Source organism: Mesoplodon mirus (genome assembly GCF_964341445.2).
Source record: "Mesoplodon mirus genome assembly, chromosome: 3".
Lineage (NCBI taxonomy): Eukaryota > Metazoa > Chordata > Mammalia > Artiodactyla > Ziphiidae > Mesoplodon > Mesoplodon mirus.
This window is the reverse complement of record NC_138978.1, coordinates 176,962,748-176,990,714: the sequence shown is the minus strand read 5'-3', so window position 1 is coordinate 176,990,714 and position 27,967 is coordinate 176,962,748. Positions and strand designations below refer to the sequence as shown.

At 41.0% G+C, this 27,967-nt stretch overlaps 1 protein-coding gene and 1 pseudogene across 4 annotated transcripts in view; both read right to left on the bottom strand.

The window, feature by feature from the left end:
• The window catches only part of LIN9 (lin-9 DREAM MuvB core complex component), a 93,467-nt gene extending 77,548 nt beyond the window's left edge, over positions 1-15,919 (bottom strand). For 2 of the 3 annotated variants that reach the window (XM_082613776.1, XM_082613777.1), the window contains exons 1-4: positions 15,710-15,919; positions 8,767-8,799; positions 7,245-7,339; positions 5,618-5,722 (exon numbers count right to left, since the gene is read on the bottom strand). In XM_082613776.1, the coding sequence (XP_082469902.1) occupies positions 5,618-5,722; positions 7,245-7,339; positions 8,767-8,799; positions 15,710-15,788 (312 nt within the window). In that variant the 5' untranslated portion in view covers positions 15,789-15,919. Of the gene's footprint in view, positions 1-5,617; positions 5,723-7,244; positions 7,340-8,766; positions 8,800-14,867; positions 15,005-15,709 lie in introns of those variants that run through there. The other variant, XM_082613778.1, reaches the window with a different exon arrangement.
• A 403-nt stretch (positions 15,920-16,322) lies between these two features.
• LOC309801066 (isopentenyl-diphosphate Delta-isomerase 1-like) lies at positions 16,323-27,357 on the bottom strand (annotated as a pseudogene). The gene is made up of 3 exons: positions 26,871-27,357; positions 25,334-25,452; positions 16,323-16,555 (listed from the first exon to the last, which is right to left on the bottom strand). The product of its transcript is annotated as an isopentenyl-diphosphate Delta-isomerase 1-like (transcript).
• Positions 27,358-27,967: the final 610 nt, after the last annotated feature.

The window sequence follows — 27,967 nt, the reverse complement described above, 5'->3', positions numbered from 1 at the left end:
AGAAGAAATATCCTGTTTATGACAGCAAAAACAGCAAGAACAAAAAGTATTAAACACCTAAGAATATACTTAAGAAATGTGCAAGATTGACATGGAAAAAAATTTTAAAGTCTACTAAGGGGTACTAAGTCTTGAATAAGTAGAACTACAACCAGTTCTTGGATGGGTAGTATCAATGTTACACGTCATAACCCTAAAATTAATTTATAATATTAGTTCAACATCAATGAAAATCCCAACAGAATTTTTTTCCTAGTCAAGTTGATTCTGAAGTTCATATGGAAAAATAAATGTGCAAGTATACTTAGGAAAATCTTAAAAAAGGATAAGTAATAATGTTATATCAGAGATTAAAACACAATATAAAGTCACATTAAAACAAATTGAGGGACTTCCCTGGTGGCGCAGTGGTTAAGAGTCCTCCTGCCAATGCAGGGGACATGGGTTCAATCCCTGGTCCGGGAAGATCCCACATGCCGCGGATCAGCTAAGCCCATGCACCACAACTACTGAGCCTGCGCTCTAGAGCCCACGAGCCAAAACTACTGGGTCCATGTGCCACAACTACTGAAGCCCGTGTGCCCTAGAGCCTGTGCTCCACAACAAGAGAAGCTACCACAATGAGAAGCCCACATGCCACAATGAAGAGTAGCCCCCGCTCACCACAACTAGGGAAAGCCCACACGCAGCAACGAAGGTCCCATGTGGCCAAAAAATAAATTAAAAAAAAAAAGTTGACACAAGCACATACAGAGACATGCTAGATATAAAGAGATAGAAAGTCTAGAAATAGCCGTTTCCCTGGTGGCACAGTGGTTAAGAATCCACCTGCCAATGCAGGGAACATGGGTTCGATCCCTGGTCCAGGAAGATCCCACATGCCACAGAGCAACTAAGCCCATGCCACAACTACTGAGCCCACGCACCACAACTACTGAAGCCCTCGTGCTCTAGGGCCCATGTACCACAACCACCGAAGCCCGTGCTCTGCAACAAGCCACCGCAAGGAGAAGCTCACACACCAAAACGAAGAGTAGCCCCCACTTGCTGCAACTAGAAAAAGTCTGCGTGCAGCAACGAAGACCCAATGCAACAATAAACAAACAAACAAACAAACAAACAAAAACTTAAAGAAAAAAAAGAAAGTAACTTGGTCTTCCCCATTTGAATTCTTTAAAAAAAAAAAGTCTAGATATAATCCCAAATATATACAGGAATATAGCTTGTCATGCAGCAGCATTATAAACCAATGTATAAAAGATGGATTGTTCAGTAAATGTTACCCAGGACAAATAAGTAGTCCTCTAGGAAAAAAATTCGGTTGCAGTCTTACCTCATTCTTTATTCCAAAATAAATTCCAGATGGACTGAAGATTTAAACATTTTTTTAAAAAAAATGAAATAAGAAATATAGAAAGAATTCTAAAACTATAAATGTTAGACGAGGGAAGGTCTTTCTAATCATAAAATCAAAAAGTCATTAAAAGGAAACACAGCTATATTTGACCCTTAGAATTTTTTTCAGTCCTCTATGGTGAAAAACATAGAAACAAATCACAAGACAAACTACAAACTGTGAAAAAAATTATATCCAGTATGAACAGCCAAAGGGCTAATATTCTTAATATATATAAATTCTTACAAACTAATAAGAAAATGACCAACAATCTAATAAAAAACCGGAGAAAGACAAACAGTTTAGAGCTAAGGAAAGAAAGTTTTTAAACATATATGAAAAGTATCTCACCGTCACTCATGGATGACATGCCAACTAAAACAAGTGAGATTAGCAAAAATCTAGATATTTAGTTATATACTGAGTTAACAAGCATTAGGTAAAATAGGCACTGTGATATATTACTGGTTGAAAGTATAAGCCAGTACAATTTCTTTGGAGAATAATTTGGCACTACTTTAAAAACTTTAAATGTGCATATCCTGTGATCCAGCAATTCCACATTTTAGCGAGCTGCCCTAGAAAAACACTTGCAAATTTATGCAAATACGTTTGGGATGTTCACTACAGCATTGTTTGTAATAATGAAAACTTAGAAACCACTTGAATGCCCATAAAATAGGAGAATTTATAAATAAATTATGGTATAAGATTGACTACTACAAAACAGTAAAAAGAAATGAAATATTGAAGCGTGTCTAACTAAATCAGTCAGCATGGCCAGATCTCAAAAACAGACTTTTGATTTCACTGCAGGGGGCCCGGGTTTGATCCCTGGTCAGGAAACTAAGACCCCTGCAAGCTGCGAGGCAAAAAAACCCAAAAGAACAAACAAACCAAACCAAAACAAAACAAAAAAAAACCACTTTTGAGTGAAAAAATAAATTACAGAATGATGCCTGATAAAATATCATGAAAATACTATAAATGTAATTTTATACCATTTTATACCAAAACAATACCATATATTTTCTATGAATACATATATAAAGGTTTAGAAGTATTAAAAAAATCTAAAAGGATAATCAAACTACAGTGGTTGGTTACCAGTGGAAGAGGGAAGCAGATCTGGAGGGTAGGTGAAGGTCAAAATTAACTTTTTATTTTTTAATATAAAACTTTACTTAGGAAAAATTGTAGATTTATAGAAAAGTTGCAAAGATAATACAGAGGTTCCATATGCCCTTCATCCAGCTTTCCCTAATGTTAACATCTTATATAACCATGGTTTGTCAAAACTAAGAAATTAACATTCGTATAATACTATTAACTAAACCACAGACTTTATTCGGATTTCTCCAGTTTTTCCATTAATGTCCTTTTTCTGTCCCAGAATCCAATTCAGGATACCACATTGTACTTAGAAAATTAACTTTTTAATGTAAAAAAAATTACATGTCATGAGTCATTTAGCATAAATAATAACCAAATTATTATAAAGTATTATTATCAGAAAGAGTGCTATTTTTATTTCTACTGAGTTATTGACCCAAATTCTAAAATAGGGTATTGGTGGCTCATTGCATATAAAACTGTATTAAAGATTCCTCTGGTGAGTATGAGGAAATATATTCAATCTGTTAGTGGAAATATAAATTATTACAACTTTTATAAATAGATTATTAGGTAGTATCTTTCAAAGTTTAAGTGTAAATACCCTTGTAGCAATTACAATTCTAAGGGTTTATTCAACAAATGGAAAATGGACAGTGACTGCTACTTTGAGATGATGAAAATGTCCTAAAATTGGTTGTGGTGATAGTTGCACACCTCTGTGCAAATATTAAAACGACTGAATTGTACGCTTTAAATAGGTAAATTGTATGCTATGTTAATTGTATCTCAATAAAGCTACAACAGAAAAAGTAGACCTGTGAAGACAGGTTGCCTGCCATTTAGTATCAGCTTTCACGTATTAGCTTTGTGATCTTGAACAAGAAACTTCTCTGTGGACTTCCCTGGTGGCGCAGTGGTTAAGAATCCACCTGCCAATGCAGGTGACATGGGTTCGAGCCCTGGCCCGGGAATATCCCACATGCCGCAGAGCAACTAAGCCTGTGTGCCACAACTACTGAGCCTGCGCTCTAGAGCCCGAGAGCCACAACTGCTGAGCCCACGTGCTACAACTACTGAAGCCTGCGGGCCTACAGCCCATGCTGTGCCACAACAGAAGCCACCACAGTGAGAAGCCTGCGCACCGCAACATAGAGTAGCCCCCGCTCGCTGCAACTAGAGAAAGAAAGCCCACGCGTAGCAGAGAAGACCCAGTGCAGCCAAAAATAAATACGTTAAAAAAAAAAAAAAAAAAAAACCTTCTCTGTGTCTGTTTTCTCACCTGAAAAATGGGAAATAAGAAAATAGTAACCTAACTCATGGGGGTTTGAAGATTAAACCAAAGTAATACATATGAAGTGCTTAGAACAGGATCTGGCACATACTAAGTACTGAATAAACATTGGTTTTTAGTAATTTTCCAGCTCTGAATAGTACTCTTTAAACAAACACACAGATAGAATACACCAGATTTGAGGCTGTGACTAGGAGAGTAAGGGAACAACGCATATCACGTAAATGAAGATTGAAAGAACTAGGCATGTTAAGACTAGAAAAGAGAAAACTCAGAGGGTATAAAATTTTTTCACATAGTTAAAGAAGTCTCATATCATGTCTGTCCTATGTTATATTTGTTCTGTATTGCTCACAAGTAGAAAGGCCTTTGTGAAATAGTCCCAGAAGGAATGATATGTGCCTGGGGAGGAGAGCTTTGGACAGACTTAGGACAGGATGGTTTCACAGTCACAAAGACCAGAGTTTTCTGTATGTTTGAAAATTTTCCTAGTAAATAGTTGGAGGGGAAAAAAAGAACTTAAAAAAAAAATCCACGGGCTTCCCTGGTGGCACAGTGGTTGAGAGTCCGCCTGCCGATGCAGGGGACACGGGTTCGTGCCCCGGTCCGGGAGGATCCCACATGCCGCGGAGAGGCTGGGCCCGTGAGCCATGGCCGCTGAGCCTGCGCGTCCAGAGCCTGTGCTCCACAACGGGAGAGGCCACAACAGTGAGAGGCCCGCGTACCGCAAAAAAAAAAAAAAATCCACACCTCTGGAAATTTAAAAAATCTAAACAGCATTAAAGCATCCAAGTTATCCTAATAACACAGCTCTTCTAAAATCAATACAAGAAATAGTTGTTGACTATTCTTGTATTCATTCAACCTTGTATCCGACATCTACTGAGCCAGTCAATGCACACTGTGTATTAGTTTCAACTGGGTCAAATTTTTAAATTGAATTTTAGATGCTTATGCACACTTGTCCTTGATGTTAAAAAGTTCATATATTTTTCTTCATTTTATAGAGAACGAACATATTTTACTATCTGAAATGATCATAAAGGTATGTAAAAGTTCTTTGGGTTTTTTTTTTTTTTTGGTAAGGGCATATTACTGGTAATACCTTTAATTAATTTGATGCCAAATCCTTGGTTGAGAAAATTACCTCTACTGTGATACATCCTACTGAAAAATGTTTTAACACTTTTGAAAAAAAAATGAATGGGAAGTAGGGAATAACTGTATCAAAAATTATACATTTCATAGGAGAAAATTATTGTATTCTTAAAGTTAATGTTTCCTTATCTAATTTTCATTCATTGCTTTGATTCTTACATGTCCACTATAATTTTTCTTTAAAAGATGTCAAAAATGAAAAAGGAGATATGATTTCATGCTCTATATTTTCCTCTTTTGGATAAAGGAAGTCTTCAACATACTTCACTCAAAGACAAAGTAAAATGAGTTTTCCCCTCTGATTTCCATGCAAACGCCAAGCTGATTCCAATTTGCCAAATCCATTTGCTGAATGTCCACTATCTCCACGCTTAAAAAAAGAGTGTGCATAGGAATTCCCTGGCAATCCAGTGGTTAGGACTCCATGCTTCCACTGCAGGGGCACAAAATCCTGGTTCAATCCCTGGTCGGGGAACTAAAATCCCACATGCCTTGTGATGTGGCCAAAAAAAAAAAAAAAGAAGAAGAAGAGTGTGCATCTGTAAGACTGAGGACTGGCTTTCTACACTGGCTTAAAGTCCAATAAATATAAACTTTATTATACTGAGCGATTGCTCACTTTCTTTCAATGAAGCAAAATTTTAGCACACACATACCTGTGGAACCATTGCCACCCTCTGATTTCTTTTAGGTGACCTTGTATTTATTTGTCTGTCATCTTCATCAGAAAAGAGCCGACTTCGTTTTGAATTTCTGAAAGGCTATGATAGAAATTTTTTTATTTAATGAAAAGGCCAAACACCTGCCATTTTTGTTCCAAAACACAATTCTATACTTGGAAAATACAGCTAATTCCGAATTATCAGCAGTATTGAAGGATGAAGAATGGGTAATAAAAAGCACACAAATAATTTCAGATTTTAGAAAGTAGAAAGATACATATGTACGTAATTTGTTTAGAAATGAAACACCTAGCTGTTAATTAAAACTAGAACCCAAGTCTTCTTCGTATAGTACACTGGCAGTCTTGCATGTTGAAGATAGGAAAATTAAGCTCTGGAAATTCTAGTTCTCATTATGTTGGCACTTGGATTAATACCAACCAGTTGGGTGTTTCACCTGATAGGTCTATTGGATAGGGCTGGGTTGAGACAAAGTTACTAGATCACTTTTAGAGAGTAAATCTAAATGTATATAATATTGTACTAGATCCGCTGTCAAAAACTGTTGACAAATTTCCATTTCCAAATAAAAATACAAGATACCTATAACAGATACTTAATAAGTGCATGCAGAACTAAAAAATTTTAAGCATCCAAAGTACATCACACACTTAAGGATTTATAATATGAAAAATTTTACAGTCCATCCTAGGTTCAGAGGCGTAATAGGGAAGAACAACAGAAATAATATCCCAATAGCACCCACATCATTTTTCAAATCCTTCTCCCACCCTTCAAGACAGTTCCATGCCTACTTAGAAGTGAAGCCGGTGCAGCGGGCTAGCAACATACGGGAAGCATCCAACTGGGTCAAGGCTAGAGGTATGGACCGGTGAAATTAAACCCACTGAGAGTCTCAACACTGCAGAGCCCTGACAGGAAGTCCCTTCTACCCTGCTCCCCTCCTCTGACCATGGGCAGAGAGGAGGAAGAGAATGATGGTGACAGAAATGATAACAGCGTGGAGAGTCCTGTACACTCACTGTGGCCAGCTGCCCGGGCTACTGACAGCTACTGTCTAACCTAGCTCCAGGCTTGTTTCATGATTGACCCCTAAAATTTCCTGGCTACCTGGCTGGGCAGGGGAGGAAGAGAGGCCCCGAAAATTGTTAGTCACGCCAATTATATGCTCATCTCTACTTCCCAGCCCTAAATGCATTCATCCTTGACTTACACAAGATTTCAGTATCTTACCACTTATTTATATATCTTTTTGTAGGGACCAGAGCCAGGTACAATCTTTTTATTTTAAAAAAATCTATTAAATTATTAAAAATCTATTAAAAGTAAGATTTCGGGTTGTTGGGAGTTTTTTGGGTTTGCCTATTTAAAGAAACTACCATCACTTAACAAATGCTTAATGATGAACAGATTATCACAGGCTATAGATTATTTATCTAGATATGATCAAATACTGTTCAATGACACTTAATGACACAAATGCTTGGAGTTGGGGAAAACCCTTGGAAAATTTTTATAGTGCTATAAGAATGTGCACGTGACAGTAATACAGACAATTTAGCTATCATATTCTAAAGAGTAAGAAAAACTAATTCCTTACCATTTCCACAGCAGAGCCTGTATTCCTGCCTTTCCAAACAGGTGTTTTTTGTAAAGAGCTGTACTTTTCATTCCATGTGTTAGATAAGCTTCCCTCTGTAATAAATAATTATTAATGATATTTAAGTTTAGTTCAAAGGATTTCATACTATAAACATGGCCTTTTTAACAACAGCAATATATCTGAAATATTTACAAATACAGAAAAAATATACTGACCATAATAATTTTAGTTTATTACAAATAAAAAAATCTTTTCTGTATTTTTTTGTCAAACTCGCTAAATAATTTGACAAGGCAATGCTACTTGAAAGTATTATATTTTCATATTAAAACATGTGTGGCTTATTTCATTTTGTTTTTCAATAACTCCTCTATTCTTATTTGCCAAGAACTACCTCAGTACAATCTGACTGAAAGCAGGCAAGGAAAAATGGGAAAAGTTCCTTTAACCTTGAATTTAGAGCATATTTCTGCTTCAATGTGTAAAACACTTGATATCCAAAAATGAAATATGTGGGGTTTTTTCCTTAATTCAAAGAAACGTCTTCAGAGTTGTATGCAACCAGAAAAAATCCGATCAAGTTACCAATTAAGTGTGTTATGAAAATAAAGAAGGCGAGTTTAATGTTTACAAAAAGGATATGTTTATTTAGAGAGAGATATACAAAACTGGGATAAATATACACAAGATAGTTAGTTTTATTTCCTTCTAATTACCTGAAAGCATTTTCTAATTTTTGTATAAAAAATGTATATCACTTCTATATACTTTCTTAAAAAGAGAAATGGCTTTAATATTGGGAGAAAAAAATTAGTGGAATACTTTTTCAGACATATATTTTAATAAGTACAAAAGAAAAGAGATGGGATGTGGTTGATCCTGCTGGGCAAATAAATTAGGGTAATCCTGGAAGATAAGTGTTCTCAAGCCAGAAGGACTTAATTTGGTAGATCACCAATTCAGAGTATAATAAAGTAGCTTTAAAAACTGAAAGCACTAATGAACCTTTGAGAAGATCTACATTGGTTCCAAATTTACTTATCCAGTAGAATCTTGCTCAAGAGGTAAAATCTCAAAATAAATTATATTAAGAGGATAGGTCTAACGTACTTACACAAAGAAACAGCAAGACCAAGGAACATATCTAACTTTTTCTCAGAAAAAAAATTATCATTCTTTTATTTCAAGAGACTTGCATTACTACTTAGAAGACAAGATTCTTAAAAAACAAACAATTATGTAAAAATACAGCTTAGCCCAGTTGTTTAATAAATGATTTAACTCTAGTAAGAAATGTCTGGAACGTTTAGTTAGAAAGTTCTTTAATCAATAATTCTAGGAGGAGAAAACCAAGGGCCGATTCCCCATATGAACTTATTATCACCAGTGAAAACCAGTATTTAAAAGCTATAATGAATCATAACTTAGAAAGAAAAGAGAAATACTATATCCAAATAAATTTAGTGAAATAAATTCCTAGTTTGTGTCATACCTAAAAGAATCATGCTATGATTCTTACCTTTTAAACTGACAAGGGCTTTCGCTGAAGAGCCTGCAATGAAAACAAATCAGTATTACTTCATAATCAAAGTGAGAGAAAAAGAACTTGGTTTAGGGTTAAAAGTGATCCATTTAGTTTTAGCAATGTTGAAGTGACAGTGGAATGTGCAATTAGAAATAACTAGTAGGGCTTCCCTGGTGGCACAGTGGTTGAGAATCCACCTGTCAATGCAGGGGACATGGGTTCGAGCCCTGGTCCGGGAAGATCCCATATGCCACGGAGCAACTAAGCCCGTGCATCACAACTACTGAGCCTGTGCTCTAGAGCACGCAAGCCACAACTACTGAGCCCACGTGCTGCAACTACTGAAGCCCACGTGCCTAGAGCCCGTGCTCCGCAACAAGAGAAGCCACCACAATGAGAAGCCTGCACACTGCAACGAAGAGTAGCCCCCACTTGCCGCAATTAGAGAAAGCCCGTGCACAGCAACAAAGACCCAACACAGCCAAAAATAAATAAATTAAAATAAATAATTTATTTTTTTTAAAAAAAGAAATAACTAGTAGACAATTCAAGCTATTGACCAAAACTCAGACAATGTAAGGAAGAACTGGAGATATTTGGGAGTCTTGTTTGAAGCTGTGAGAACTGGAGACCTTCCCAAGAGAGAAAAATGTAGAGAGAGAGGTAAGAGGAAGAGTAGGGACAGAAGTGATTTTGGATCCTCATCCAGAAGTGTGCTGGAGAAGGAAAAGAGAAAGGGAATTGACATTTATTGAGGCAAAGATCAGAAGTGGTAATAGAGTGGAGAAAACAGAAGATGGAAATGATCCAGGGACTGTCATAGCAGACAATAAGTCCCTTGGAAGTCTAGAATGCAGGTATGTGCATCACTTAAAGATCCAAGCTGGATTGGGAGCTGGAGGGGTTCACTGACTAAAACATTAGTGCATATTAGAATAACCAGGAAGCTCCTCATACATGCAGAAACTGTGTGATTAATAAAGGCCCTCAGGGGATTCTGTTGCAGGTACCCCTCAGGTCCATTTCGAGAAACACTGGGCTGCAGGTTCTGGTGTAAATAAAGGATAGGATCTATAGGTGAGGGGAAGTAGGAGAACTGATAGGGAAAGAAGTTTTTATGAGAGAGGGGGAGCACTAAATTGAAAATCTCAGAATTGGATAGGTATACTGCAAAGAAGCTCAAGTCATCTGAAAAATAATAAAGTATGATCTCTCTCACTTACATGTGATGTCTTCAAAAAAGCAATAAAAGGGAATTCCCTGGCAGTCCAGTGGTTAGAACTCCACACTTTCACTGCCGAGGGCCTGGGTTCAATCCCTGGTCAGGAACTAAGATCCCACAAGCTGCGTGGCATGGCCAAAAAATAATAGTAATAATACATTTTTTTTTAATTAAAAAAACAAAAAAACCCCACCAAACTCATAGATACAGAAAACAAATTGGTGGTTTTCAGAGGCAGGGGGTGGGGGATAGGCAAAATAGGTGAAGGGGGTCAAAAGGTACAAACTTCCAGTTATAAGATAAATAAGTTCTGGGGATGTAATGCAAAGCATGATCGCTATAGTTAACAATACTGTATTATATATTTGAAAGCTGCTGAAAGAATAGATCTTAAAAGTTTTCATCACAAGAAAAAAAATTGTAACTGTGTGGCGATTAGTAGTTAGTAACTAAACTTATTGTGGCAATTGTTTTGCAACATATACAAATATCAAATCATTATGCTGTACTCCTAAAACTAATACAATGTTATATGTTCATTATATCTCAATAAAAGAAAATAAATTAACAGGGGAAAAAAACCTTTCTATGCTCCAAAACAGAAATTATTCACATAATTATTAATGAGCAAAATCTCCCTCTTTAAATTTAAAAAACTGTTTAGAACACCTTTTTTTCTTTTACTATAGTCAAATTATTATTTCTTATCATTCCTCATTTTTAAATTTGTTTTATTTTACAACCAGCTATTTCTCATCTCAGTTACTCTGACATCCGTTTATGTTTAAAAAAATATAATCTAAGACCAGGCAGTAGTGATGTTATTTGAAAGGTTAGCCTTTTACTTACATTGAGATAAGACAGATTTGTAAGTGGCTTGTTAAAAATGTCTGTCAACATCTGTAAGGAGCCAGTCCAGTATGACATTACACAAAACACAAAGATAAATAAATAAAAGATGATCTCAGGGAATAAAGTAAGATAGAAGAACATGAACTAAGTACAAAAATCAGAGAAGACAGATTAATTCTCCTTGGTTTTTAACAAAAGCAGCAATGATTTACAACTCACATAAATGGACAACAGGCGTTAAATGAGAAGTAACAGATAAAGTATCAAGGTTCTGGCTATGAAGCATTTTTATGTATCTCAGAACTCTAAACCTCAACTGATTTCTCTGCAAGGCAGTATGAGAGGCTTGTCGGACAACCCACCAACATCAAAGCCACTCTTGCTTTCCCCCTACACTCCTGCCTGGATGTGGAGAATGGTTAACAGGACACGTTAACAGCTTCTATATGGCAAAGTGAAGTTTAATGACCAAAGGCAGTAAAGTTGTAGGGGGAAAAGTGGGGGAGAGAGCCCATAAAGCCTTGCTAAGAAGCCTCAAAAAATACAACACAACTGGGAAAGCAGCAGTAGTAGACAGGGCACGTGTCAGTGTAGCTACCAAGAAAAACATGGTCCATTTGAGAAAAAGTGGTAACCATTCATTCATTCAGTGAATATGTGTAGAGTGCTGCTTGCATCCTGGCCCCTGCTCTAGTCACTGGGGATACAGAGAGCACGCAAAACAGACAAAGTCCATGCTCCTGATGCTCTCCTGGAATTTACATTCTAGCGAGGGGGAAACACACACACACACACACACACACACACACACATATCACGGGATGATAAGCACTACTGGAAAAAAAAATAAAGCAGGATAATAAGGATAGGGAATGTGGGGTGGGAGTTGGTGGAGGGAAGACTATTTCTCTATAAGGTGCTCATGATTAGCTTCTCTGAAACGTGATATTTGAGCAGAGATCTGAAGGAAGAGGTGTAAGTTGTAAGGATATTCATTCCTGCTCCAAGAAGGCAGGGACTGTATCTTGCAGACTCTGACCTACCACCTTTAACCTTCTTCCCTTCTTGAGAGACAGTATAGCATAGTAGTTAAGAACACAGATGGAGACTAGCTGTGTTTGAATCTTGGCTCTGCCACTGTCTTACTGTGTTATCTTAAGCAAGTTACTTAACCTCTCTGTGCTACTTATTCTTCTTTTGTAAAATGGGGATTAAATGAGTTAGTATATGTAAAAGTGCTTAGAGAAAAATGCACAGAGTACAGGACTAATTTTCAGACCATGCTTATTGTTTGTATTACTTTGATCAATCAAAAAAAAGATTAGGTTAAGAACATGTATTTTACAGGCAGGTGAATTCAATTAAGTTAGACTCCTGCTTTAACTGGGTATGTTCATTCATTCAACATATATCCCCTGAATACCTGCCACAGCACTATTCTAGGGACTGGGGTTAACTGAAGGAAAAGCTAGACAAAGCCTCTGTTCTCAGGGAAGTTTACACTGTAGTGGGAGGAGACATACAATAAACAAGTATATAAAATGACAGCTACACTGGTGGCAGCTGCTGTAAAGGAAATAACCAAGGGATCGCAGCGTGGGGAGTGACTAACTTTACACAGGGTGGGTAGGGAAGGCTTCTCTGAGGAGGTAACATGTGAAAAGGACTAGCCATGAGAGGACAGGGGGGCTGGTAGAAACAGCAGGTAAAAAAGCCCTGAGGTAGAACATTTAGAATATTCTAGGAAGGGTCGGGGCATTATGTTTGGGAAGTCACTGGCAAGAGAAGGGTGGTTATGAAAAAAGAACAGAGAAGTAAGCCAGCTGTCATGCATGGAACTGGAACACAAGCATGAAGAAAAACAGAAATGGCACCTTCTCTGGTGGGGCTCCTAACCAAAGCTCACCAAACAATCACAGTAACAAACGTAAAGCTGCAACTGTGAGAGCTGCCACTAAGAAATTACACAGTGGTATGAAAAGATTTAATAAGAAGATGTATTATTTGTCAGGGAGGACAGAAGCTTAAAATGGGATCTAAAGGATAAGTAGCACTTAACTGGAAGTGAGAGGAAGGAAGAGCATTCCAGGTAGAGAGAACAGCATGTGCAAAAAAGAAAGCCTAGTGAGTACAGGGAATGAAAAAGGTCCAATTTAGTTCAAAGGGATAGAATGAGAGGAAGAGTGGTACAAAATGTAGCTGGAGAGGTGGGGAATGGCCAGACCACAAAGGGTCTTGTAGTTAGCTAAGTGTTTTCAGCAATAGGATGACATAACATACATTCTGAAAGGATCACTCTGGCTGTGTGTAGGTTGGGGGGGAGGGTTTGGGTGGTGGATTGATGGGAGGCTGAAGCGATGAATGCAGAAGAGATGGTGACAGCTTGGACCAGGATGAAGGTGAGAAGTAGGTAAAACCGAGAGACATTTAGAAGGTAAAAGTTACAAGATTCAGTAAAGGCTTAATTATGGGAAGTGTGGAAGACGACCTCTATCTAGGTTTTAGCTGACTGCACAGCGGAGCCATTCATTATGGCCGGAACCACTGGAAGTATCTCTGTACTGCAGTAGGATTATGAGGTAGATCTTGAACCCATAAAGTCTGAGGGGCCTCTGAGGCATCTGAGAGAAGATGTGAAATGGGCAAGAGATATTAAGCACAGAAGCCCAGAGGAAAGATCTGGGCTGAAGATAGCCTCAGCTACGTCATTAGTAAGAGTACTTACCTCAACTGGAATGAGGATTAAATGAGCAAATGTATACAATATGCTTTGCACAGCACCTGGTTCATAGTTAGTACTAAATAGATAGTAGCTTTTATTATTGATAATGTTATACTGACTATTGGATAACTTACAAACTAGCCCCCTTGACTAAAACTGGCAAAGAAAAATATCGCTACTTCTAGTATCAAACTGAAATCACTTCTGCTGCCGTTTCATTAACCATGCCTCTTACCCTACATTCAATTCCATATAAATTAAGCATTCATATATATCTGATTTATGGCACTGTGTGACAAACCAGGTAAAGCAATCCCTGCTTTCAACCAGCTGTGGTGGTCAAGCTAAACAAGACATATATCGCACAAGCTAAGGTGCACGCCCACACACACCCTAGTGTACCAGAGATGTCACAAAGCAATATAAATGATTATCTTATATAGCTTGAGAGTGTAGTTGTAATTTGAACCCTAGTATGAGTCCCAAGTGTCTGCAAAGAACCAGAGTAAATCCCCAATAAATGTTTAATGATAATGAGCAAATATTCTAAATGACAGTTATCTAGTGGGTGGGACTTCCAAGAGGTGATAAAACATCTTTACGACAAAGAGAGCAAGGACTTCCAGATGACGAGCACATTGTGTTTAGCAGGCCCCCCTTTATTTAGAAGCATCCTAAATCACAATCGACTGTATTCTCCAAATAAGAAACAATAAAATTCATTGGCGGTCTACGGCTGTGCCTTATCCAATACAGTAGCCGCTAGACACACATGACTATTTAAACTTAAATTAACAAAAATCAAACGAAATTTAAAAGTCACTCTAGCCACATCTTAAAAGTTCCAGAGCCACATATGGCTAAGTGGCTACCCTACTGGACATCGCAAAACAGAACATCTCCATCACTGAGAAGGTTCTACTGGAATTCCGCGCTGGTCTAGAGCAAATTTAAAACACAAACTCTCTTAATACAACTTTTCACCAGTTTGGCAACTTGAACTTTCAACTTTATAGCACATTAAGAATATACGACCCCACAAGGAAAACAGAATTGGCTGTGTTCAGTTCTCACTTTAAAAGTGTCTTGCACAGATAAATTTAACAGTTGTTTCTATTACACTAAAAACTCTCACAAATGATACATATACATAAACGGAATAGCGAGTTGCATCAGGACCCATCTGTAATTAACTGAAAGATGTGCCTTTATCTTGTATACTTTATATCAATACAATATTGTAAATTACAAAATTAAGTTCTATTGTGCTTAAACTACAGAATTAGTGCTTTTACTTACTAAACACAAGTGAGCATCCACGTCTGAGATGGCAGGATGAGCAAACGTAGTTAAAGGAGGCAATGCACAGGGTGGGTGTCAGAAAGAGTACTGAATATGCCTGTGGTGATGGTCACATCCATGCGTAAAGGTACCCCCGTGATTCCTAAGACACATACGCAGAGAAGAAAGTCTGCGGGATGGGGGCTGCCTGAACACTTGTGTACCCAGTCTGGATTATCTCTGGAAAGGTCCACAGCCACCTGTGGTCCCAGGGGAAGGGGTCAGCCCTTTGACACGGAAATGCTTCCAGGGGTGGACACACCGGAGGAGGGAGGGGAGGGCAGTGATGATCACAAGTGCCTGCAGCGGCAGGAACTGTGACAGGACAGGATCAGAGGCCGGGACAAGAAGGAGAGCTGTGACCACCCCCTCCCCAGCCCGAGCCCTTCCCGGCCCCCGAAAGCGAGTTACATAACCCCGCCAGGCGTCTCTCCGCGCCGGGCGAGCGGTGCAGGCGGGGAGGACAGCCCCCGCGGCCGGCGGTCGCTCTTCCCCCACCGCGGCCGGGGGCCCAAGCCGGGCCAGGAGAGCAGCCACCGCCTTCGCCCCGCCCGGGCTGGGCCCCCGGGCTTTCGGTTTCCGGCCCTGACTCTCACACAACCCCACAAACCAATACACAGACACCATAACAAAGGCGGCGACGCGGCGGCAATACCGGGGTGAAAGGACTAGGGGACCACAGCGGGGCTGGCAGTCAGCCCACTTGCCCGGCAGAGGGCACGGCCGCCTGTCCCGGCCGGATGCAACCCGGGGGCAGGCGGACGGCGGGAAGAGTGGGGGTGCTTTGAGGTGCTACTCACTCTCGTCAGGCAACTGGTCGAGCTCCGCCATCTTGAACGAGCCGCGCCGCTTTTTCAAAGGCTGCCCGCCGCGGTGCATTGTGGGGCGGAGACAGTCTTTGCGAGGGAGGTTCGAATGCGGAGCTCGCTGCCCGCGGTGCGGCGCACCGCGGCGCTACTCCCGCCGCTGCCGGCTGAGGCGGGCCCGGCTCCGCCCGCGCCTGCCCGAGGAGGGGGTGCCGCCGAGTGGGGCTGCGCCTCGCCCCTCCGCTCCCGCCCCCGGCCGGGCCGGAGGGAGGGGGAGGGAGGCCGCGCCGCCAGGCCCGTCTTGCGCCGCCCCTACCTGGGCCCGGCGCCGGAGCGCGGGGAGAGCGGGGGGAGCGGCGCGAGCTGCCGAGTCCCGCCCGGCCCGGCTCCCGGTCCGCGCCGCCCGCCCCCTCCGGGGCTCGCTCCCGGCGCGCGTTTCGAGTCTCGCGCTGCAGCTGCGGGAACTGCAGGCTGTTTATTCCGAGTGGGGAAAAGGAGGGAAGGTGGGAAGGAGGCCCCGGCCGGCTGAGGAGAGGGCAGGGGGGCAGGGAGGCGGCACCCGTAGGCCCGGCGCGGGGAGAAGCCCCAGGTTCTCGGCCGCATTCCCCTAGGGGGTTCTACCCGAAGTAAAATTTTCGCGGCTCTCCAAGCCCACGTTTCTCCGGCGTCTCCATCCCCTCCTTTCTCCGGAGAGCTGGGGGAGGGCCGGGGAGGAGGGCTCAGGCCGCGGCAACCCCACAGCTTGCCCGCCCAGGACTCGCGGTGCCCGCAGCCCCTGGGAGCCTGGGCCACCCCTCCCGAATGCCGGAACCGGAGTTGCGTGGAGCTCGGAGGAGAGACCTTGAGAGGTCATGAAGTTAGTCATTTAGGTCGGCAGCTGAAGAACTGTTTTGCTCAGCTCTTTCACCCATTCGCACTAGACCATGTAGTGAGCTGGGAGAGAATTACAGAAACAAAAACCGACAGTGACACTTAAAGATGATGAAGTACCCTGATCGAAATGTTACGAGAACACAATGAGAATTCATCCAGTTTTGAAAGAAGCCCAGGAAAGATTTCACAGTTCCTGTCTATAACAGCGTCCAGTAATAAACCACTCTTGCTTTTCAGCAATTCATCTAACAAATGTTACTGAGCTCCAGTCCTTTTTTTCCAGGGATGTAAGGGGGGGGCGGGGCGGGCGGGGGATAGTTAAGCATTGAGGGTACAACACGGGTGAATTCCAGGAACTAAAAAGTTAAAAGGTGGTAGACAGATGAGGACAGCAGAACACACAGGCCGGCCCAGGCTAAGGAGCTGAACTTGCTAAGAGCACTGGAGCAATGGATGGTGGGGTTTTAAAGTATAGGGCTGGCATGTTTCCATGTGTGTTGTAGAACACAAATGTGGGAAACGAATTGGAGTGTGACAAAATGAGAGTTCTGGAAACCAGTCAGGAGGAAGCTTGTTGGGGCAGGCAGGCAAAGGAGAGGAGATATCTGTACCAGCCGCCCTAGAGTTTCAGAGGATGGACTCTGGAGCCCCAAGGCTTGGCTGGGATTCTGGCTGCTAGTTGTATAATCTCAGGCAAGTTTGTTTATTAATTCTCTGTGCCTCAGTTTCTCATGTGTAAAATGCAGATAATAACAGGGTTGTTTTGAGCATAAATGCCTTGGTAAACATAAAGACCTTGTAATAGTTCCTAGAACACATTTTGGCTCAAATATTAGCTATTGCCACCACCACTTTGGAATGGGAAGTATCACTGGATGCTAACTTCGTGCCTTGGGTAACTGGGTACCGCCACTTACTGAGGTTGGAGGTGAAGCAGGGTGTGAAGGGGAGGGGGATGAAAAATTAAATTTTACAAAGTAATCCTTCATAGGTAACTTAACCCCTCCTGTGCCTTCTGATCACATTCTGATCTATCTCATGAACCCTCCTGTGCCTTCTAATCACATTTTGATCTATCTTATGTGAAGATGAAAAACAACTGATGGCAAACCAGGTTTTACCTTAAGGCAGTTTTCACACACACACAACAGCAGGTCTGCTGTTTAAACAAATATTTTTAGGCTATTTCTCTGATAATCTGCATTTTAAAGAAGGACCCTAAATGAGTCTTCTCACACTCTGAAGCCTGAAGCTGTATCCCAGCCTCAGATCTACCACTTATTAGCTGTGTGACTGCAAACAAGGCACTTTATTATTTTCAGTAAGGGTCTTTATTGGATATTTATGAGGGAGATTTTTATAATCTTTGGCTTACTTGATCCTCCCAGCAATCTGGTAACTTGTTCAAGGACAACACTGACCGGGTGATAGAATCAGGAATCCGGCCCACTCTCAGAGCCTCAGTTTCTCCCTCTGTGATGTTAGGGTAACACATCCATCACAAGGTTGTTAAATTTCCTCGAATTGTGTATTCCAATTTAAAATGACATGATTGTATGTGTCATTGTTTGCTTAAAGAAAAAAAAAACTAAAATTTTGACAAGGTCACTAAAGTCATGAAAATAAATCATAAGAGAAATAAAGATGGCCACATTTTAGGGATTTGTTTGGTCATTTCCAGTCCCATGGCCCATTTATCAAATATTGAGTTATTTCTGTGTTAACTTGTGTGCTTCAAAGGACACTATTAAGAAAGCAAAAAGACAGCCTTCAGAATGGGAGAAAATATTTCCACATCGTATACCTAATAAGGGACTTGTAGCCACAATATATAAAGAAATCTTACAACTTGATAATAAAAAGACAGCCCAATTCAAAAATGGGCAAAGGATCCAAAGAAGATATAAAAGCCAATAAGCACATGAAAATATGCTCAACATCTTTAGTCATTAGGGAAATACAAATCAAAACCACAATGAGATACCATTTCACACCCACTGGGGTGGCTATAATCAACAAGACAGATAAGAGCAAGTGTTGACAAGGTAGTGGAGAAATTGGAATCTTTGTGTATAGCTGGTAGGAATGTAAAATGGTACAGCCACTATGGAAATAGTATGGCAGTTCTTCAAAGAAATTAAACAGCATAACCATATGATCTAGCAATTCCACTTCTGAGTGAGTATATAGCCAAAAGAATTGAAAGCAGGGTCTTGAAGAAATACTTGTACAACCATATTCATAGACGCATTATTCACAATAGTCAAGAGGTGGAAGCAACCGACGTGTCCATCAATGGTGAATGGATAAACAAAATGTGGTATATACATACAATGGGATATTATTCCTCAGCCTTAAAAAGGAAGAAAATTCTAACATATGCACAATATGGATTAACTTTGAAGACATCATGCTAAGTAAAATAAGACAGTCACAAAAAGACAAATATTGTATGATTCTACTTACATAAGGTACCTAGAATAGTCACATTCATAGAGACAGAAAGGAGAACGGTGGTTGCCAGGGAATGGAAGAGGGGGAAACGGGGAGTTACTGTTTAGTGGGTATAAAGTTTCTTTTGGAAAGATAAAGTTCTGAGATTGATGTGGTAACGTTTGCATAGCAGTGTGAATGTACATAATGCTACTGAACTGTACACTTAAAAATAGTTTAAATAGCTAATTTTACATTATGTATACTTTACCACCATAAAAAAAATACAGTCCTGGCAGTCCAGTGGTTAGGACTCTGCGCTTTCACTGCCGAGGGCCGGGGTTTGATCCCTGGTGGGGGAACTAAGGTCATGCAAGCCTCGCCTTCAGTGCAGCCAAAAAAAAAGTACATGTTGCACAAACAGACCACACAATGTGATCTCATTTACAAATATATATGCATAGACTAAAATCCAGAATGAAAGATATACAGTGGTGGCTGTCTCTAGGTGGTAGGATTATGGGTGACTTTTTTTCTTTATAGTTATTATTTTTCTGCAGTAAGATTTTTGTTACTTTCATAATAAAAGTGGTTGTTGAAAAAATTGGTATATAATATAATAATAATAATGGAATATTATTCAGCCGTAAAAAGAAATGAAGTACTAATACATTGCTACGACTAGATGAACCTTGAAAACTTTATGCTAAGTGAAAGAAGCCAGACACAAAAGACAACATATTGTATGATTCCATTTATATAAAATGTCCAGAACAGGCAAATCCATAGAGACAGAAAGTACAGTAGGTTAATGGCTGCCTAGGGCTGGAGTTGGGAGGTGGGGGGAGAATTGGGAGTAACTGTTAAAGGATACAGTGTTTCTTTCTGGAGTGAGGAGAGTGTTCTAAAATTGATTGATTGCAGTGATGGCTGCACACCTCTGTGCATGTACTACAACCCACTGAATTTTAAGACGGATGAATTTTATGCTATGTGAATTATATCTCAATAAAACTGTTACGTGAAAAATCTTACTTTTAGACTTTTTGGGTTTTGTCTCAATCTAAAATCTTTGGTAGTCACTTTTTGTAGAATCCTTTTCTTAGTCACTTAATGAAGATGCAAAATCAACCACACTCTGCTGGGCAATTTTATTTATTTGTTTGTTTGTTTGTTTGTTTGTTTATTAAAATGAATTTATCTTTTTTTTCTTTTTTAAATGAATTTATCTTTTTAAAAACATCTTTATTGGAGTATAATTGCTCTACAATGGTGTGTTAGTTTCTGCTTTATAACAAAGTGAATCCGCTATACATATACATATATCCCCATATCTCTTCCCTCTTGCATCTCCCTCCCACCCTCCCTATCCCACCCCTCTAGGTGGTCACAAAGCACTGAGCTGATCTCCCTGTGCTATGCAGCTGCTTCCCACTAGCTATCTATTTTACATTTGGTAGTATATATATGTCCATGGTGCTCTCTCACTTTGTCCCAGCTTACCCTTCCCCCTGCCCGTGTCCTCAAGTCCATTCTCTAGTATGTCTGCGTCTTTATTCCCGTCTTGTGCTGGGCAATTTTAAATGATAGCTGCAAACAAAAGACCGATATCAAACTGCTTTCCTTTCCACTTTGTCTTTTCTGCCAAATATTCTACTTACTATTCTGCAAACTATGCTGGAAAGAAACTGCTTTTCCTGTTGGACCCAAGTGGCTACAGGAAGGTGCAGATTGAATTCGTGACAGATCCTGTTTTTTAGAATGAACCTTAGGAGGGTCATCAAACACCAGTTTCTCCTCAGACCCAGATGAAAGTATCATTTGGTTAAAAAACAACAACAGCAGCAACAGAGGAGGGGATTATTAAGCCTGTTTCCGGGGCTGTAGTGCGAATTACATGAGATCGCTTATGTAAAACACCTGGCCCACATCCCAGCACATAAACACCAGCTCCCTGCCACTCTTTCCTACATCCTGCTTCCCTAAATTGTACCAAGAAGGAACTAAGTGTTGTTAGTTGTATTTCTGAGAAACTACTTCTAAAGACATTATGCTCAGCAAAGTTTAGTGGTGTATCCCAGGTTATTTAGGGAGACCTCGGTTTTTCAGTCTGCAAAATGGAGCCAAGCCTAAGGAAAGCCATCAATTCCTTGAAGGAATAAGAGCAACCTCTTTCAACCGGTATCTTTAGTAACAAACTATGAAAAAGTTGTAATAGATCATCCCATGGGAGGGAAAGTAGAAAGACATATTCCCCACACAAAGGAACACACTGGATCATTGTCCAGAATTTTCTAAATGAATTGGGGGACATCAGCTAAGGAGCACATGAGACCAGACTACCCAAGAAGGAGTGCCTTGTCATCAGAGCTCCCCAGCCAGAAAGATGCAGTGGATTTATGGATTCCAACTTGGAAAGACTGCCCCTTCAGGACATGTATGTGTCCATGGGATGTAAGAAAACATTGAATTGGATAATCGCGGATTTTGCTTTCTCTTCTTAACCCCCAGATTCTAAGCAATTCAACAGGGTGAAATTATCCATCAGTTGATCAGCAAATATTTATTAAGCACCTACTGTGTGGCATACATTAGGCAACATTCAATGTGACATAGTGCCTACCCTTACAGATTGTACAGTCTAATGGAAGACAGATTCTTTAGATTACAGTAGCATGATGAGTGCCACCTTGACGTTGGGAACAGGATGCTATAAGAGCATAGAGTAGGAAGGGGCGGGGAGCAGGAAAATTCTCTCAGGGAAATGGTCTCTGAACTGAGACCTGAAGAATGAGTAGAAATTAGGGAAAGGAAGTGGAAGAAGAAAGTAGTATTATTATTTGCAGAGGGTCATGTACAAAGGCCCAGAGGTGAGAACGTAAATGACTTTTATTCCAGGAACTTTAAGTAGTTCAGGATGGCTGGAGAGTAAGATATGGCAAGAGGAAAAACCTGAGAAATAAACGGGGGTCACACAAGAGTCAGGGGGAGCTTTGAGAAACTTTTCCTGAAGTGGGTTTTGCTAGCTATGGAGGTAGATGCCTCACAGATGTCCAGGCTGTTGGTTGACGGCCCCAGCCTCTGCACCCTAAAATGTGCTCAGCATTTGTGCTGATGCCATGCTCTCCTCAGGCTGCTGCTCCTAGCCAATAACTGAGCATGGCAGAGCTGCTAGAGCCAGGCCATTTGTCCTCAACATGGGCCTTCCATAATGTACAATCTTGGCTTTGGGGCTCCTGCATGGCATGGTCTGGATTGGCTGCATGCTTACGTACAGAGCTGCCTGCAGCATGTGACCCTCGGCAACACTGTTGAACACAATAAAGGATGTTCTGTGACCATTGGTCTGTGTTTGGGGTGCAGGATATACCAGCTTGTCAGCATTAATTAATAGTTGCTTCTTTGGTGGAGCCTCAGGGATTTCAATGATTAGGGCTGGTACTGGAGCTAGAATAGGCCTACACTATCCGCTCACTCCAACAGATTCCCACAATGAGTCAATTTTGGACTCCTTGGTACACAAGCCAATGGTGGTTTGAGACCTGGAGACAAAGCACATCCTGTGCGATCCAGCAGTGGGAGGACAAAGAAGCCTGTGCCTGAGATCTCCAGCCCCCTTCCTTGCATAACTTCTCCCGCTGTTACTGTACTGTATCCTTTGCCTGTAAAAAAAACAAACAAACAAAGAGAAACACTGTTCTGTGCTAAGAGTGGAGCCTAATGTAAACTGTGGACTTCAGGTGATAACAGATGTGTCCATGTGTGTTCGTCAGCTGTAACAAATGTATCACTCTGGTGGGGGACGCTGAAAAGGGGAAGCCGTGCTGTGGGACGCGGGTATATAAGAAACCTCCTTCCCTTCCATTCAATTTTACTACTAAAATTGTTCTAAAAAGAAAGTCTAAAAACACACAAACAAAAAACGCAGGTAGGGCTTCCCTGGTGGCGCATTGGTTGAGAGTCCGCCTGCCGATGCAGGAGACGCGGGTTCGTGCCCCGGTCCGAGAGATCCCACATGCCACGGAGCGGCTGGGCCCGTGAGCCATGGCCGCTGAGCCTGCGCGTCGGGAGCCTATGCTCCGCAACGGGAGAGGCTACAGCAGTGAGAGGCCCACGTACCGCAAAGAAAAAACAAACAAAAAACGTGGGTATATAAGAAACCTCCTTCCCTTCCACTCAATTTTGCTACTAAAATTGTTCTAAAAATAAAAGGTCTAAAAACACACAAACAAAAAACTATGAGTATAAACCGTTGGAGTCCTGTGAGTCCTTTCAGCAATCAAACATGTAAGGTGTTTAAAGCATAATTAGCACAACCTCCCCACTGGCCTGGCCAAGATATCCTCAGAGCTGCCCTGCAGTTGGAAGCTCCTCCTATGAGATGCTCCTTCCCTTGCCTTGCCTTCCCTTCCCTTCCCTTCCTTTCCCTTCTCTTTTATAAGTGTCAGACCTGCAATCTGGTCTGAGGCTCTCCCCACATCCTCATGATCCCTCTCTGCTATATCTTTCAAAAGTGTTTCCCCAAATAAATCTTCTGCATATCTGATTCTATCCTGACATCTGCTTCTCAGAGAACCTGAACTGGAACAGTAGGTATTAGGAAATGATCTGGAAAAGCAGGTGGCACAATGGATTTTGAACTGGATAACTCATCACCTGGCTGGCAGGGACTATCCCAACCCAAGTGGAATGTGGAGCATAATGCCTGACACATGGTGACTGAAGATTCCACCTGTGGTGTCCTGGGAAATATCCCAGGGCAGGGGAACACACCTTTGCTGGTGCCATGATTCAGGCATTGAAAGAAAAGGGGAAAACAGTGCTTATGAGGACAGTGGAGTTGGCTGGTTTTTACTAAATTGCACTGATGTCCTGTATAGGAATAATGGAAAAAAAAAAAAGAGTTATCAAACACCTAAACACTAAGTGGAGAGCCAGAGGGCCTCTTTGGTAGCTTATAAGGAGACCTTTATCACCTCCTTGAAGCGTGAACACAGCTAAGGGGTAAGAGCAGGACTTAATAGCTTGAGCCCCAGAGACATTTAATCTCTCCGCCAAGGCAGGTTTGTTATGCTAAGGTTAGAGTCCTAGTTGAGAAAACCTGAGGTCCTTTGACAGTGACACATGGAAAGGAGACTTTTAGGGGGATGCCCCTGAGGATCTGGCTCTGCAGACCCTCCGGAACCCTCAGAGTTGCAGAGGTGCCCAGCCCTCCTTTAAGAGCTAGCACTCCTCCCATGCAGGAAGACCCTGAAGAATCTTCTCTCTGACAAAACAATAAGTTTCTGACTCAGGAGTGATGGGAATGATGCATGGCCTATTGAAAATAACAGAGGCCAGATGGCAGTGCTTAATCATGGGAAAGCAGGGGGCTGCCTTTACCATAAAAATTGGCAAGGTTGAAGGGACAGCCAAGGGGAGTTGACCCACAGGGACATGTGGAAATGGAAATAGTTAATAGGACATGGTGTCTCTAGGGGCAAAATAGATGGGTAGCCAACAAATCAGGTACTTAATATCTACAATCAAGACAAGACTGGAGGAGTAGGACTGGGAGGGCAGTCACCCTAATGAAAAGCCTTGATGCCTTGCTCATTTCCCAGACCTGAGCCAAATTTCAGATCTGGAACTCATTGATTGAAGAGCTGGCCAGGTCCCTAGGAGGGAGCGCCCTGGAGCAGTTGTGGCAAGTGTACACTATAATGATTCCTAGTTGTTCCTCAAAGGAACCTATATATTCAGGTGACTGTACACTGAGGAAAGGGGGATACCCAGATGTTTCAAGGACTATCGAACACATACCTGAGTTTGATAGTCATAGGCCTGAAGTCATCATCAACCTCCTTTAAAGTTGGGGTATATGGGGTAGAGGCAGGAAGTCATAACCGGAGTCCTGGCTTCCAATAAGTCCAGTGGGTCTGTGGACTCACTTGGTGATCATTTCCTCAGTCCCTGAGAGTAGAAGTTGGCAGTTAGAGGATCCCCCTAATTGGGTCCTTGGCCTGTGGGATAAGAAGAGCTACTGTAGTGGGGAAGGTTAAAAGGGTAAGTGGAGCCTCTGAAACTACCCTCTGTTTCTCCCCACAGGATATGAAATCAAAACCCAAATCAAATCCTGGGGGAGAGGATGGTGAAGATTGTGCCACCATCAAAGATCTGAAAGATCTAAAGGATGTCAAGTCTCAGATTTGATTCTTTTTAATCTAAGTTTAATAGAGACCAGTTTTTCAGTACTTGTAAAATCATTCAGCCACACTTTCATGTCCATGTCAGTTCAACAAACTGATTCAAAAAAATTACCTCAACATGTACGGAGAAAAGTCTGTGCGATCATTTTAAACCACGAAGTTATCTTGATTACACCATCGGCTCCTTTTCTCAAGAGTCCTCTAGTTCTTCCTTGGACACATAACAATAGCTCTTTTTTTTAATTATTATTTATTTTTTTTTAATTTTTTGCCTTATAACAAATTTAATCAGTTATACATATACATATGTTTCCATATCCCCTCCCTTTTGCGTCTCCCTCCCACCCTCCCTATCCCACCCCTCCAGGCGGTCACAAAGTACCAAGCTGATCTCCCTGTGCTATGCGGCTGCTTCCCACTAGCTATCTACCTTACGTTTGGTAGTGTATATATGTCCATGCCGCTCTTTCACTTTGTCACAGCTTACCCTTCCCCCTCCCCATATCCTCAAGTCCATTCTCTAGTAGGTCTGTGTCTTTATTCCTGTCTTACCCCTATGTTCTTCATGACATTTTTTTTTCTTAAATTCCATATATATGTGTTAGCATACAGTATTTGTCTTTCTCTTTCTGACTTACTTCACTCTGTATGACAGACTCTAGGTCTATCCACCTCATTACAAATAGCTCAATTTCATTTCTTTTTATGGCTGAGTAATATTCCATTGTATATATGTGCCACATCTTCTTTATCCATTCATCCGATGATGGACACTTAGGTTGTTTCCATCTCCGGGCTATTGTAAATAGGGCTGCTATGAACATTTTGGTACATGACTCTTTTTGAATTATGGTTTTCTCGGGGTATATGCCCAGTAGTGGGATTGCTGGGTCATATGGTAGTTCTATTTGTAGTTTTTTAAGGAACCTCCATACCGTTCTCCATAGCGGCTGTACCAATTCACATTCCCACCAGCAGTGCAAGAGTGTTCCCTTTTTTCCACACCCTCTCCAGCATTTATTGTGTCTAGATTTTTTGATGATGGCCATTCTGACTGGTGTGAGATGATATCTCATTGTAGTTTTGATTTGCATTTCTCTAATGAGTAAAGATGTTGAGCATCCTTTCATGTGTTTGTTGGCAGTCTGTATATCTTCTGTGGAGAAATGTCTATTTAGGTCTTCTGCCCATTTTTGGATTGGGTTGTTTGTTTTTTTGTTATTGAGCTGCATGAGCTGCTTATAAATTTTGGAGATTAATCCTTTGTCAGTTGCTTCATTTGCAAATATTTTCTCCCATTCTGAGGGTTGTCTTTTGGTCTTGTTTATGGTTTCCTTTGCTGTGCAAAAGCTTTGAAGTTTCATTAGGTCCCATGTGTTTATTTTTGTCTTTATTTCCATTTCTCTAGGAGGTGGGTCAAAAAGGATCTTGCTGTGATTTATGTCATAGAGTGTTCTGCCTATGTTTTCCTCTAAGAGTTTGATAGTGTCTGGCCTTACATTTAGGTCTTTAATCCATTTTGAGCTTATTTTTGTGTATGGTGTTAGGGAGTGATCTAATCTCATACTTTTACATGTCCCTATCCAGTTTTCCCAGCACCACTTATTGAAGAGACTGTCCTTTCTCCACTGTACATTCCTAACAATAGCTCTTAATCCCACAGGGATAGGAATCCAAAGCTACATTCTTCCTCACAAACAAAATGTACCCAATTTCACCCCAAAGATCATCAGATTGAGACTTGTAGTGAATTTGCGTTAAAAAATTAACATCTTCTGGGGAAACCTGTGCCATGGGAATTGTTAATTCAGCTTTTAAAGACCTCTGTGCTGCCTTTCTTAGTCCAATTGCATCATTTTCTTCAAGTTCTCCTTTATGACTTAATGGATAACTACAAGTGTTGGTAAAACAACCTGGAAAGGAAATTTTAGCATCTGACCTCTGCTGTAGCAGTAACTTATTTTCTGTGTTGAATACGATGACACTTAAGGCTCAGTGCAATAGTCTTTTCTCAATGTTTTCATTCAAGTCACAATTCATTTGGGTTCTAGGTCCAATTTTGTTGTAATTTTCATGGATAAGAAGATACATCGCTGCCAGAAATGAAAACTATTGCTCATCAAAATTGTCAATATTTATTTCAGGCATTGTTAGCACATGTCTGTTCTGTCCTGAATATCCTCGCTCCTCCAGGACCTGCAGGTCACCGTTGATTGGCTCAAAGGTAACTCCTACCCAAGATTTTCTTTCTCACACTTTGGCACAGGTGATTGATTCAAAGATGGGAAACTGAATCAGTGATTCTCTCCTGTAGGGATTGCTGAATGGGATCCATAAGAGTGGACTTAGTCACTTTCCAAATGGTTACACAGTAGAGCACAAATTTGTCCTTTTCTCTGTCTATGTTTTCTTCTTGTGGCTAGAAAAAGCCCGTCCACAGAGAAAAGAAAGTGGTGGACTCACAGGACGCTCAGAGAGAAGAGAGGGACTGAACACCAGCAGTGTTCCCAGGCCTCTTTCCATTTCTTTGCTTCTGAGGCCTGGCTGCACTCCTGCCCTGGGGTTTTTCACAACCCAATGCCTCACTATCTTGTATTTCTATGCTGTAGTTAAACTAAACTGCATATGAGCGAAGGATGAGAGGCAAAGAAGGAAAATGAGAACAGTTTAATTTATTTGATGGGTGAATGTTGGCCTTTATTTTTATGTCTGTGAATAATTTGCATCACAACCAATTTTTAGATTTAAAAAAAAATTG